This window comes from Lytechinus pictus, chromosome 1 (assembly GCF_037042905.1).
Source record: "Lytechinus pictus isolate F3 Inbred chromosome 1, Lp3.0, whole genome shotgun sequence".
Lineage (NCBI taxonomy): Eukaryota > Metazoa > Echinodermata > Echinoidea > Temnopleuroida > Toxopneustidae > Lytechinus > Lytechinus pictus.
In genome coordinates, this window is record NC_087245.1 from 25040740 (window position 1) to 25056153 (window position 15414).

A 15414-nucleotide genomic window follows, 5' to 3' on the forward strand; every position below is an offset into this window, starting at 1 on the left:
AAGGTTGTCTTACCCTTCTTCTTCCTCCATAGCATCAGGATCAAAACAGCCTGTGTTGATTGGTTTAGTTTGACGAAGCAGGGTGATGTATGCATGGAAGATATCAGCCTTCACATTCTCCTCACGCTCTATCATGTTAAAACAATGGATAACACTTACTTTGGTGAACATTCTTACTAGCAAAAAAATGTTGCATTCAAATGAAGTTATTTTAATACACATTGTTATTCTGGAGCTACAAATACTATTATAGGAGTTTGGTGATTTTTTAAGTCTGAAATTTTCATAAACTTTGCTTCTGTCATATTACAAGGTAGGAACTTTGACAAGAGTCACATCCCCATGCCTTATAAAATGGGGAATCTAATAAGTATGGTTGGATATTTTTGGATATTTTTATGACCATTTCCCTTCAACTCTGGCGAGTTGGAACAGGGTAACAGGAATAATGTCAAAATCAAATCCCTTTTTATTAATTCCTATCAATTTATCTAAAACATGTTGTACAACACAAATAGTGAATATTCTTATTCCTGCTATGCCTTATTGGATAGGGCTCCTTTCTGTCACCTCATGCGAAATCTCATATCATCACACAAATGCCTATTCCCTATTTGTAAACTGATAGTATTGTTACATCATGCAGCCATATGTACTACTACTAATAGGCAATTACATAGCACTGTTTATCTAGAATGTCTATTCCAAGGTGAACTACAATTGTTATCAATCTTTCAGGCTGCTACATCTATTACTATGGATTCAGGAAATAATCATCTTGGATACCCACTCACCTCCCTTGGTTTCACTGAGTACTGAACAAATGGTCAATTAATATAACCAAAGTTGTATCAATTGCAATCTAGGAACTAGACTGACTGGTATTTAAAAAGGCTAAGTGGCTTTAAGCTACAAGATATACCTTTGAATCTTGCGACAAGTGCAGGTGACACTGTGCTGTAGAACTCTGTCAACATCTCGTGTCTAGATCCAATCACAGCATCCAAACACTTCGCCGATGCCCTCCTTACTTTCCAGCTCATGTCATCATCATCACTGTACTCATCATCACTCTCACTGTGGGGTAGCAGCAAAACATCCACAAACATTATAATCACATATAACACATCAAAGACCGAATTTTCTTCTGGTCATGAGTTTGAAATGTGAAAAACACTGTCCCAGAATGATTGGGAAATGTGAACTATTATGCTCCAACAGCATGTAAAAAAATGATGCTTGCTCTAAGTTATCGAAATCACCAACTTGATAACTAGTGAAAATCAGCCCAGAATTACATGCGCACAGGAATTAATGTATGGGACAACATACAAATGGTCAGCCAGGAAATTTTGGCAAATTTAATCAAAATATGAATGCACGGACACTTGAACTGCAATCACTTGCAGTAGACCATTTTTTTCTACCATCTTCTCCCTTTACATCATATAAAGAATTGAAAGTGCACATTTTTGCTTCCTCTTTCCCAGAAATACAAGAACACATGTAATACAGGAAATTGATATTCACGTAATACAGATCTAGTAAAGTGCAAACTGAATTCTGCTATCCAAGTGACGAACACTATGGCAACCACTCTTTATAAGACACTGTACTATAATGCGTATTTTCATGAATAAGTTGGTTTGTGCAGCAAAATAAAAATCTTTCAATATTCTCTTTAGGTTCCATAGATTCTACTCTTGCATATTTATTCAAAGTAAGATTGTTTGGAATCAGTTGGATGAATCTTAAGCAGATCTTTGATAGATCTGAATTAAGACTCAAGTTCACCCCAACAACAATTTTATACGCATGTAAAAAAATCAAAGACAGGAAATTCTATCACAATCGGATGTAAAATAAGGAAGTAAACACTTTACCAAATTTGTACTGTTTTACAAAATTGTGATAGATACAAAACAGGATGTATGTTGATGAGGGAGCCAATGATATGAAAGTATCACTATTTATGTTGTATTTTGTGATCTAAACTATCATATTTCATTTTTCTTTCTCCAACAGTTTTAAAATATCATTTAACCCCCCTTTCCAAATATTAGCATGTGTGTAACTTATTTAGAATGAATCAATGAAGAGCTTTATAGTATTATATATCATAGATCTATAAAAAAAACATTTTTATATTTCATATAATAAAATACGAAACATCCCAGGCTCGCTCATTAGCAGATTGTGTTGTTAATACTCTTATGTACAGCTAAGTCTCCCCCCCAAAAAAAAAAATAAATAAAAATAAAGTAAGTAAGTGAGTGAGTGAGTCAATGGATGAATGAATGAATGAATAACTATATAAATAAATAAATAAATAAATACATGTAAATGACTGACTGAATTAATGAATGAATAAATGAATAACTAACTAACTAAATAAATAAATAAATAAATAAAATTTTAAAAATCAAAATTTAAATTTTCCTTTTATACATCTGATTTTGATGAGCTTTTCAGTTATAGTATACTTTATATTTTTCTATTCATTCAACTTGCTGTTGGGGGACTTGGTATTTAGCTATACCAATTACGGCAAACATATGATAATCTTATTGTTCTTACCCATCTTCTTCTCCTTCAGTATCCATAGCATCTTCCTCCTCATCATCGTCTTCATAATTGTAGTTTGGATCATAACAGATGTACTGGAGACAAAGGTCTACAATCTAAACAGTGTACAACAATGAAAATATATATCTAGAGTATGTAGTATATATAAGGTCCAAAGGGTCAGGCTCTGTCACATTGCACTGTGCAAATCTTGCGAGTGACTTGCGGATGACTATTTTTGCTACCCACAGGTTGCCTGCATGTTGCCTGCATTGACAGTACATGTATCTCGTAAGTATCTCACACGCAGTTGCCAACAGAAGCGAATGCAGAAAAGTTTTGAACATGCTCAAAACATTTTTGCAGGTGAATTACGGGCAATCACCTGCAACTCATCTGCAAGGCTTGCACGGAACGATGTGACAGGGGCTTTACATACGTCTAGGTAGTCTAGTGTGCCCTTGTCATAACAAATCTTTACAAATACAGTCCCTACTGCATACACAAAGAATTTGTTATCAAACAAAAGAGCTTCTACTATTCAGATTTGGGCTACGAATCAACCAGGATTAGCTTACAAATATATCTTTCAAACTTCAATAAGGGATATAAAAATTAATAAAGCAAGTATTTCCTTCCAAAGTATTGGTGGCAATTCGCCTGACAATATTGCAATTATCACGGAGAGCGGGACAGTAATTGCCTGTCCATCTTCTTGCCTGTCCATCTTCAGATGAATAATTTTCAACTTTACTTTCTCAAAGCCTGGAAAATGTATACATGTAGAAAGCAATTCTAGAAACTGAAGCATGCAACCTCGATAAAATTGTCAATCCAAATTCTAAAGCGAATCAAATTAATTTCCTCTTACTCTAGGACCATCATGGGTTGGTGACTTTTTCATGGTAAACACAATAAAAAAAATTAACTTATCCCTACCCATACAGCTACAATATAATAGTAACATGGAAAACAAAAATTTGCTTACAGTTGAAACATGAGATGACACTTCTTTGGGACACCGTCTAACAAAAGATTCAAAAGCCTGCAAAAAAAAAAAAAAAAAAAATAGTTATAAACCACAAACTGAACGAAAATGTCTGAAAATGGGTGCATTGGTTAAACTGATGTTGGAACAATGATTCTTCAGACAGGCTCCACATTATGCATGATCAGCAAGGATAATATTGCCAAGTTTTCATTATAATCTAAAAGGTTCTAACTGCATTACTTTTATGCATGAAAAAGTAAGATAGGTGCTTTATTTGTTTTTATAGCATAGTGACATATAAATGTATTACGATATACTTTCCAACTGTTTTCCACTTCATTGTTATACTGTAGAAATGATTTGCTGAAAAAGCAATGCCACTTTTCATTGCATATTTTTACCATTAAATTATCCTCATCAAACACCACATTCTGAAGTTTTTCAAGGATTTCTATTATTCCCTCTAGGGAACAGGAAGTAACAGTGTTAAACTGTACAGAAGTTCTTTGAAATATAGGAAAACATAAAAACTAAAGACACAACTACTTACCTGGATACAATATTCTCTGAGTTCATCATCCTCATCAACCTTGCAAAACTTGACGATCAGGGGAATGATCCTCTCCAAATGTTCCCCAACACGATGACCAGCTTGACGGCTAAATAAAATAAAAATATCAATTTACAAACTACATGTAAGATCAATGTCAACACAATATCATTTAGTAGTAAATTTTTGGATTAATCAACTAATGCATAAATATAGTTCATGATATAAATGTTTAACTTTGCCATTGATTGTAATTACCATGATAACGTTGTTTTACAACTAATCAAATAAAGATTTTCACTAAAATGAATAAAGTTCACTAAAATGAATTAAGTTAAACAATGGCAAGCTTTGCACGTGTGCATGAAAGTTAACTCAAAGCTCACAAGCCAAAATCAAGCTGTAATAAACACATCTAACAATAAACAGGAAATGCTTTCTATTCAACCATGCTATCTGGTCTATTCAAAAGGTCTATTCAACCAGATAGATCAGGATATAACACAGTGTTAAATACCCTATTGTGCCTTTAGAGGCTTGGTTTCATTCATCTTTTAACTATTCAATTTCAGTAACAAAAAGGACAATCTAATTCAATAGAATTTGGCAACTTCTTTACATAGGTATACAATTTTTAAGGCTCAACTGGTTGTCCATGTGGGCTGTACAGCTTTCTACCATAGGCCAAGATGCCAGAAAGAATAGTTTGGAAATTAAGGAATAAAAATATATACATTACTGTATCTATTGATTGAAAGTTAATTGACACATCGTGCATTCAACTACTCCCCTCAATTACAATACACCACATTGACATTCTTGTCACAATCATCAATGGAATGATATCTTACAACATAAAGCTAGCATGATGAAAACTGACTGAGATATCAATTCAGATTGCCATACTTCTATTCTTGGTAATGTTATGTTAAATGTAAAATCATAATACAACTTCAGCTAATGTGCTTTATAACTAATTCTTGTTGGTAAAGTAATGTGAGATGCACGATTAAATAACTTTAGCCAATTGCATTGAAACTTATTGATAAGACACATCTGGCTTGCCATACTCCCTTTGATGGTAAATTCATGTGTGTTGTAGAATCATCAGGCAACTTAAGCTAATGTTTCAAGTTTCAAGTTTCATTTATTTCTCCTCAAGAGATCAAGATAAAAATACATAAAAAATAGACAATGTAAATACAATGAACATCAAATTTAAAGAAAGTGAGGAAGGTAATGACCAAAAAGGAAGAAACCTTGTGTGAGGCCAACCCATAACAAAAATTGTACTTAAAGTTAAAGAAATATTAAAAACATCATATAATTACAAATTCAATGTGAAAAAAAAAACAAAAAAACATAACAAACAAACACCTAACTAAACCTTAACCAAATGAGAATGGGGGGGGGGGGAGAACCAAAAATAAATCTAAGACTTAGACAATAAAAATGTTTTGTATTTCCTTTTAAAAACAGATACCGAAGGGCTTGATTGAATGTCAGAAGGGATTGAGTTCCAAATAACTGGTCCTTGATAAAATATACTGTTTTTGAAGATGGAAGTACTGCACTGTGGAATATGGATATTTTGGGCATTTCTTGTTGAATAAGTATGTACAGATGTGTTTAATAAAAAATAATTCTTAAGTGAATTAGGCAAGAGATCCTTTTTATAGAAAAACATGAAAAGTGCAATATTCATTCTATTCAAATCCATTATATTCAAAATTTTCAAAGATGTAAACAATGGTCCAGAATGGGAGAGATAAGAAGAGTGAGTTATAATTCTCATGGCCTTTTTCTGCAAAAGAAATATTCTGTTAATATGTGTTTGGAAGGCATTACCCCAGGCTATATTGCAATAATTCAAATATGGTAAAATCAAGGTATTATACAATAAAAGAAGAATATTCTTCGGCAATGTGTGGAGTTTATACATAACACCAACGATTTTGGCAACTTTATTGCAGATGACACCAGCATGTTCATTCCAAGTTAACTTATTATCAACATTAACACCTAGAAAGGTAGTAAATGTTACTTCATTAACTGGCTTATCATTTAAACAAACCTCAAATTTGAATTGTGATCTATTTTTATTTGTAAAAACCAAAAAATTTGATTTCTTAACATTTAAGGTCAATTTATTAACAGTAAGCCAGTTAGATACATATTTCAGTTCCTTATTGAAAATATTTTGTAAAGTTTGTACATTTTTATGGGACATGAACAAGCTGGTGTCATCTGCATATAATATAGAGTCCACAATTTTGGAGACATTACTTAAATCGTTAATGTAAATTATAAACAGAAGTGGGCCGAGGATCGACCCTTGAGGCACTCCACATCTTATACCTTGCATCGAGGAAGAAAAATTATCAATCGAAACAAACTGTTAACGATTTTGAAAATAATTGTCAAATAAACTGAGTGCAACCCCCCTAATTCCATAATAACTTAATTTACGTAATAATAAATCATGATCAAGTGAGTCAAAAGCTTTGCTTAAATCAATAAAAAGACCAATCATTGTTTCCTGTTTATCTAATGCACTTGTGACTTTATATACAAATTCTGCTAAGGCCGAAGATGTGGAGTGCCCCTTTCTAAAACCAAACTGATTATTGTTAAGAATATTGCACTGAGAAATGAAACTATGTAAACGAGAATAAATACATCTTTCTAATATTTTTGAAAAAATTGATAAAACGGAAATTGGACAATAATTTGAAATAATGTCAGGAGAACCAGATTTAAAAACAGGGACCACTCTTGCAATCTTAAGCTGGTCTGGGAAAATCCCAGTAACAAAAGAAGAATTGAATATATCACATAATAATTTAGCAATTACATGTATTGACTTCTTTACAACCTTGACATCAATACCATCAAAACCAGCACTGACATTATTTTTAAAACCAGTTACAATATCCAATATTTCTTTAGGAGTTATTGGGGACAAAAATAAAGATTTGTCGTTTTTAGTAATATACTTTAATAAATCAGATTGAGTATTTATATTAGATGTAAGTTCAGAATGTAACTTCGGACCAATGTTAACAAAGTATTTGTTTATTGTATTACATATCACTTTATTATCTGTTAAGACCTGATCCTGGTATGTAATTTTATCAAGACCAGTTTTCTTTTGAGAACGACCAAGTGTTTTGTTAATCACTTTCCATGTTTGTTTCATATCACCAGAGGCATTTTGGAACTGTAATCGATAATATTCTTTTTTTGTTTTTTTAATCAAATTTGTGAGTTTATTTCTTGATTTCTTATAAACACATTTCCTATATTCAGATGGATTCTTAATAAATTTCTTATACATCTTACATTTTCTTTTAGTTAACTTTTGTATTTCTTTTGTCATCCATGGCTTATAGCTCCTATTCTTATTGGTTATGGAAAAAGAGGAATATGGAAAGCATACATTGTATGCATGTAAAAATTTGTCTAAAAACTTATCATAAGACTTATTAGGATCTTCATGATCAACATTCCAAACAACTTTATTTAATTCAAGAATGAATTTAGCAATGTTTTGATCTGTGATCTTACGCCGCTTCCCAGATATATTATTATATTTATTACAGTTAAGAATGGTGTTACTTAAACAAAAAACAGGAAAGTGATCACTTATGTCTGAAAACAATGCACCTGACAAAAAAACACTTTCGTCATTGGTGAAGATGTTATCCAACAGAGTCGCAGAGTGATCAGTGACTCTGGTTGGATAACGAATTAAAGTGTTCAGGGAATAAGATATCAAAGTGTCTAAAAAAATATTAACCTTATAATTCCTATTCACTTTTAACAAGTCGATATTATAATCCCCGAGTAAATACAGTTTATTACAAGATATATTTATTTTATCCAGTATTGCACATAATGAATCAACAAATAAACCAATGGGCTGACCAGGTGGTCTGTAAATAGATGCGACATATATAGAATTATTACAAAGTTTCAATTCCAAGGACATACCTTCTACGTGGCATTCATTGATATCAAACTCTGTTACATGGGAGTATTCAACATTATTACGAATGTAAAAACCAACTCCTCCACCTCTTTTATTCTTACGTTCTAAACCAACAAATTTATAGTCATCGATATTAAATATTGCACTTGGTGTGGATTCGGAAATCCAAGTCTCTGTTAGGCCTATGATTGTAGGTTTGATATCTAAACAGCTTAAGAATGAAATCAAATTCTCATGGTTCTTAGAAAGACTTCGACAGTTTATATGTATACATGAAAAATGTTTATCATTTATACAATTATTATTTGACACACAATCCCTCAATTTGGTATTGAATTTAGAAATAGAAAAAACATTATTAGATAAGTTAAAAGTAGCATCTTCGGTATCAACATCAGGTGATAAAAATCTATTTAATCTTGTAATATTATTCAGATATTGGCTCTCAAGATTATACATACAAAAATTACACTTATATATTATTCAAAATAAAAGAATACAAAAAAAGTGATATCAGATTTTTTTAATGCTTAAGACTAGTTTGACAGAATAAAAAAAAGCTTAATAAAGTCTTGCCAGGTGCAATTAAATAACACCACCAGTCACACATCCCCGACACTGCCTACCTGCCTCAAACCGGAGAACAATAGATACATGTAATTCACTGATTCCTGGCTGAGCCAGGCAAACAGGCATCAAAGATGTGTGACTGGTATTGCACAAGTATGTACAAATGGAGATCAGAGCAGAGAGCAATATAAACTCCGCACATGCACACAATGTACATTGAGTAATACAGACTCAGTACATAGGATATCATAGGTATAGAAGTTAAAAGATGTCCAAACAGGAGGAACAAAGCAAAGTCGAATCACAGTCACAGTCTCGCTAAATCTTCATCGCATGTGATGAGCTTCTTCACGATGTTGCCAGATGATGTAGGAACACCGGCAAAAATTCTTCCATCTAATGTCCAATAGCGCGAGACCTTCTTGTGTTTTCGAACCTTGTGGTATAGTGACTCGTTCGATCTAGTTAAGTCTTCATTAACGAAAATTCCTGTTCCTTTCAGATTCTTCCGAGCTGCGATGAGTTTTGAGCGAATGCGATATGTAGCGAGCTTCACAATAATTGGACAGGGGAGATTCCGTGTGTTACGCGCAGCTCCTCTGTCATTAGGGTCACTCTTAGCAGCAGTTGGGGAAGAAACTCTATGGCAACGATCAATTTCATCCATCTTTAAGTTAACTCCTAGCTTCTTCTGAGCAAGTTCGATGATAAGGGCGTCTGTGTCTTCATTAGGTGTTTCCTGGATTCCATGAACACGAATACTATTTCTCCTTGTGTACTGTTCAAGAGCGTTTAGCTTACGATCGGTCAAAGAAACGTTGTTAGTAGCAGAAGCAATGGTTTTCTTCAAATTTTCAATCTCATTAGATTTGGATTCAACCTTAGCCTCTAGATCCATAATCTTTCCTTCTTGTTCTTCAACTGTTTTCACCAATGCATCTAGCACTATTTGTTCTTTGATGGCTTCTTTCACTGTTGTTTTTAGGTAACTTTTGAATTCCTCATTTTTCAGAAGTTCTACAATAACATCTTGTGCAAGCTCGGATGGTGTAGCTTTCTTTTCTCTAGGCATGATAAGCTCTAAAACTCAAGGGGTCAATTCGTAATTCAGAACCCCTGTAGAAGCTAAGCCGTAAGACTAGTAGTAGTAGTAGATCTACAGTACATGTACTATGTAGATTTAGCTGATTTTTAGCTAATAATATCACTCCAAAAACCAAGCTGGAGAGCCCCAAAACAGCAATAAAAGTTCCACACCAGAGTAGTGATTGTACAAAATAAACAACCCTTTCGGTCACAGTTCAACAATAATGTATGATAGTCTATGTAGATCTATAATCCAGATTAAACTAACCATCGAGTTCCAGCAAAATTATGTGTACGTGGGACTGTACACAATCATCCAACTTACTGTGGTACCGAGAACTGCAAATAAGATCATGTAGACCTGGCAAGATGTGGCTCAAAAATATGCTTCTACATTCCAGACGGGTTCATCAAACAGTCTATGATGAGGAATCACGAAATAAAACTTATTTATAAGTCTAAAAAAGTCCGAAATTAAAATCTTACTGACTCTTACTAACTGCTCATCACCTCAGAGAATAAAGCAAAGCTTTAAAAAAGTGATAAATATTACTCAACCATTTGGCTTACCATACTCTGTTAATTATGGAACACCCACCTGATTGCTCCGATGCACTGTACATATGTCCTTGTAGTAGAAGAGCTCTTGTTAGCACTCAGTTCACTGAGCAGGTAGTCCATCAAATCAGAGAAAAGTTTGACACTGCTACTCATGACCAGGTGACCTGAATAAACAAATAATTGTCAATGGCCGATTGAGATTACAGCTACTCATGATACAAAAATTTATAGAGCATGATCTACACACTACTCATAGTATTATTACTCTGGCTTTGCCTGACTGCCATCTTCAGAGCTGCCAACCTTGTGCAAGCAAAAAAAGGAATCATTATGGCCAAAAAAAGGAATTTCCAACAAAAAAAAGGAATGTGTTAAAACGAACCTTAAAACCACACGCAACAAACATCCAATGCAAAAAGTATGTATGCAGTGAACAATTTAAAAAAAGTTAATCTCTAGGCCTAGTCTGGGCTAAGTAACGGAGTGTTACAAATTGGACCCTTAGTCTTGGGCCGTTTGATATAATCTACCAACTTTAATTAAGTCAGTAGCAGGGCTTGAATTAAGAATTGAGAGGGGCAAGGCCATTTTTAAATGGGCACTTTCAGCTTGGGGCAACCGGCAAAGTGGCCTTGAATGCCGCAAAATTTCAAGGGGTATCAAGGCCATTCTAAAGGGCATGAAGGCCACTTTTATTCTAGTCAAATGGGCACCTAGGCAAATTTTTCTAAAAATGATAAGTAGCTAGGCCTTTCATTTTGTAGTGCAACCTACTCCGGCACTTATCAAAGTGAAGATCTGTCGAGAAAAAATTCTTTCAGGGGCCAGGGCACCAAAATCAGTTCTGGTGAACATTTTTAGGGCTCCATTTTTCTGGGGCTTCCTTTCCACTTCTAAAATAATTCATTGTTTTATGTTGAGTTTCCAGACAAAACTACCAATTTGTAGACTAAGAGAAATAAAAAAAAAAGTTGACATCAGTTCAGACTTCTCTTCCCAAGTAACATTGTTTTTGCCAAACAGTACCCTTTAAAATTAAAGTGTCATAAAATGGAAGTGTACATGTAACATTCCACAAATATAGAAAAATTATTCATAAATCAATCTAATCTAAAATTCAAATAGATCTATAGATAAGATTAAGAAGTTGAAATCATTCCACAAAAGTCCCATCGTAAATCACTTCACGATGTGCACAGCTCAGCCTCAATCACACTGCACGCACACTCAATCATCCCCAGCAGTGACAGCACTATAGAGCAGACATCTAGGCCGCCAGAACCGGGAAGAAATCTTCCCATTCCTGCTAAACTGAATGCTAAAGTGCCGACTTTTTTAATGAATTCCAAAGGCAGTAGGACATCTCTCTAGTATAAATCATGTGAAACTGTCAATAAATGTTGAATATCACCCAGAATTATTACTTCAGGGGACAATGAAGAGCTTTCCAGGTCTTTTCAAAGCCGAATTCATCGTATTTGTTTGATACGAGTTGATGAAAATTAACCAGACAGTACCGTTATCCGAAGGGAATTGATATTAATCAATTCAAGAAAATAGCCTCAAAATTTCATTTCTTTATCACTACAATTAATTTTAAAGTATATGAAAAATATCTTTTGATGATTCAATCTTTAATATATATGATGAGTATTTTTGTAAAATTTTGCAAATGGAATAATAATTTCCCTCAAACCTCCAAATCCCCTCCATTACAAATGGACTCTTCTCTTACTACATTTGGGGAATTACCCTACCCAATTCATCGTACTCCTCGCTCTGCGCTGCAAGAACAAACGTTGGCTCCACTCACCTGAAGAGTGTTGGCCCGTGCGTAAAGACAACGTATTAGCAGTAACGTTAGATCTAACATTCGGCGGAAATCTGATTTTCGGATCGTTTTTTTGTACATAAAACATCACTTTATAGGAAAGAAATTACATGCAAATTTAAGATAAAATATATAAAATTCAGAAATATCGTACCTTAGACCGCAGTTACTGTTATTTCCTTTCAAATGATGATCAAAACATAATCATCCTCGATCATTTCGTTTGTCATCGTAAGTTGCCATCTTGGATGACGTCATCATCCTTACAGACGTATTTACCAGTCGCTGTACATCGCGATTCGTACCATGCATGCCGCTCGCATATTCAACTAACGTATATGTACGTGCACGCTATCAAATTATTAAAGTGCGTTGGAAAACTGGCCGGCAGGCGACTACGCACGCGCAAGTACCAGGCTCATCTCGGGCTCAACACGCACTCCACATACATACAATTATGTACACACATTATCAAAATTGTCAAAAAACGTAATTTGAAAAGAAAAACCATAATGCCGTAATTTGAATGAAAAAACGTAATGATTACGGCAAAAACGTAATGGTTGGCAGCTCTGCATCTTGATGCACAGGCATTTCATTGAAGAGATATTCCTGCCAGGCACCTATTTACTACTGTACATCAGGATCTAGTGCAGCACCATGTGGATAAACTTCTTGGTGAAGGAAGTAATGCTATGGCTGGATTCAAACCAATGTCCCTCTGATTCAAAGATGAGGGTTTAAACCACGAGACCACAATGCTTCCACACACATTATCTCAACAATTTCAAATTTTTCGAGAGAATCACAAAGAAATAGCTCTGCTGCTATGTCAGCACCTATACAATAAGATCATTTATGCAGATATATGTGACATTACTAAGCAGGGATGCCAGTCAGTTTTAGAGACTGGGCCAGAAAAGAAGACAGAACATGATAAAGTCTCACATTAGTTGAAAAATATAAAGCCTGCAAATCCTGAAGACTGACATCTCGACAAGACTGACATAGTCCAGTGTATTAAAGGAATAGAAGAGTTTTTATTCTGAAAAATGTATTCTGTGACATTTGTAACTTCAGCATCTAGCTAGATTACATGTATGTGACAAAACCTACCACACTTTTCATGAATTTTGGCTGTAGGCTTTGCGACTATGTACCACTTAAGATTCATGGAAAGGAATAGTCTGATAACAAATGCAGATGTTCACAATGACAAACAGAGAAGACTTACCAATAGCAATGATAGTTCGTTTTCTGACAGCCATCCTTGGACTAGCAAGCTGAGGAAGAAGGGAGGATTGGATTGATGGATGGAAACTCACTAACAGACCTTAATAATGGAGAAATCAAACAAAATGAGAACATCAATATTTCTAAGGGCTTCAAGATATTTCAAGGACATGTATCTCCAAAATATCATATACTGAAATGAATACATTCAGAAAAATGATATCAAACCAAAAGAAAACAAATGACTTCAAAATTAATCAAATATATTTGGAAAGAGACTTTTTAACCAACTTACCAAAGTTTGTGGTAGTAAACATCAACTGAAACTGGCCCAAATTAAGCAATGATATTTCTCATTATTGCCTTTTCTGTAGTTTTTCTCCTCATTTATTGAATTTCATGATAATAATAATAAGAATAGCCAATTTTTATATAGCGCTTTTCCCAGAATGGCTCAAAGCGCGTTACGGCATATTATTACCCCGGTCATTGGATTCATTTCAATCCCGCACGAAAAGTGCACAATTTCCACTCCCTGGGGAGCATTCCTTGCATTCATCGCAGCCTCATAATGGCGCTGGCAAATTTAAACGTACAATATCTTTCGCATCCTACCGGGTACCCATTTAGCACCTGGGTCGAGAGTGGCAAAGTGTGGATTAAAGCCTTGCCAAAGGACGCTAGACCGCGGTGGGATTCGAACACACGACCCTCTGTTTACAAGGCGAGAGTCAGAACCACTACACCACGGCTCTTCCATGATGAATGTCGCAAATGGTAAATGGCCATGATATTCAAAGCTATTCAGTCAACTCATTTTTTTTAGCTGGTTTATGAATACATTTAGAAGTTAACAGGATGCTGTAACACAAAGCATTGCACTCGATCGTGGAACAAATTTAGCTATTGATTGCATTAAGCAGTGTACAATCACTTGTACGATTTTTTTATGAGACCCAGAGAGTGCTTTTTTTTCCAATAAGTATTCATGACAAGAACAAATACTTTGCTGCTGTCTGTTGCCACCTGACCAAGAAATTGTCAGAAGCAGATGGTATCTTTAGACTTCAGTAAGTGACAGATCTTTCAAGACAGACCATCAAAATATTTTTCCCAATTACCTCCAAATCTGCTGAGAAGATCACCCAAGATGTCTAGGGCTTCCAATTTGACTGACACATCCTCTTGCTGGAAACAAACAAAAGAAAGAAAATAAAATTTAGTTGTCATTTAAAAATAAATAACATATAATCAACTTCTGATTTTAATTCACAATTCAGCAGATTGCATTTTGTAAATGCTATATTGATCAGGGAAAATCAGTTTCTCAAAGATTCTGCTCATTCTGCTGTAAGAATGGGTAAAAATATCTAGGGGAGGGGGGCGGGGCATACCATAATCTTTCATGAAACCTCTAATATCGACATTCTTCATACTAAGAAAGTGAGAAAGCATACTTACCATGGCAATGGCATTGGTTAGCCTGCCAGTGATGCTCTTACATATGTTAGCTGCCAAAGGGCTGGAAGCAGGTGGCAGTTCATTGATGACTGTCTTCAGACCTATGTTACAAAATATAAAAATAAATCATTTATAACCAATGATTCTAACCTCATTTTTTTTTCCACATGATACATCAATGTTCTTAACCTCATTAATTCTTGAACATCAACATTGTTACAATGTTCATGGCTCCATTGGAGATACCGATATCAGGATGTACTTGCTTGAGGACTTCTTTTCATTTTGGGGATATGGACATGTCTCTTTAAAAAAAATTGTATATCCATATCAACCCCTCAAATATGAATGAAACCAGAGATAATATTTATCTAATTTCAAGTTGAGCAGTAATATAGACATGCCCAATAGAAAAGTTGCCGAGCCGTAAAATTATTGTATTTTAAAACCCATAAGTGCTTGATTTAATTAATTGGCAAAATTTAAAAAAGGATAAAATACGTTCCACATTGACCAAGGAAACAATGAAATTCTGATAGATCCTTAAATACAGTATGCCAATTAATAGGATGTAA

General features: G+C 34.4%; 1 protein-coding gene across 2 annotated transcripts in view; it reads right to left on the reverse strand.

Annotated features, from left to right (window-relative positions):
• Positions 1-15414, reverse strand: part of LOC129259743 (cullin-associated NEDD8-dissociated protein 1-like) — a 53341-nt gene that overhangs the window by 33031 nt on the left and 4896 nt on the right. For both annotated transcript variants that reach the window (XM_064098927.1, XM_064098934.1), the window contains exons 5-13: positions 14840-14940; positions 14500-14566; positions 13380-13478; positions 10352-10478; positions 4107-4215; positions 3554-3610; positions 2578-2681; positions 923-1077; positions 14-128 (exon numbers count right to left, since the gene is read on the reverse strand). In XM_064098927.1, the coding sequence (XP_063954997.1) occupies positions 14-128; positions 923-1077; positions 2578-2681; positions 3554-3610; positions 4107-4215; positions 10352-10478; positions 13380-13478; positions 14500-14566; positions 14840-14940 (934 nt within the window). The remainder of the gene's footprint in view (positions 1-13; positions 129-922; positions 1078-2577; positions 2682-3553; positions 3611-4106; positions 4216-10351; positions 10479-13379; positions 13479-14499; positions 14567-14839; positions 14941-15414) is intronic.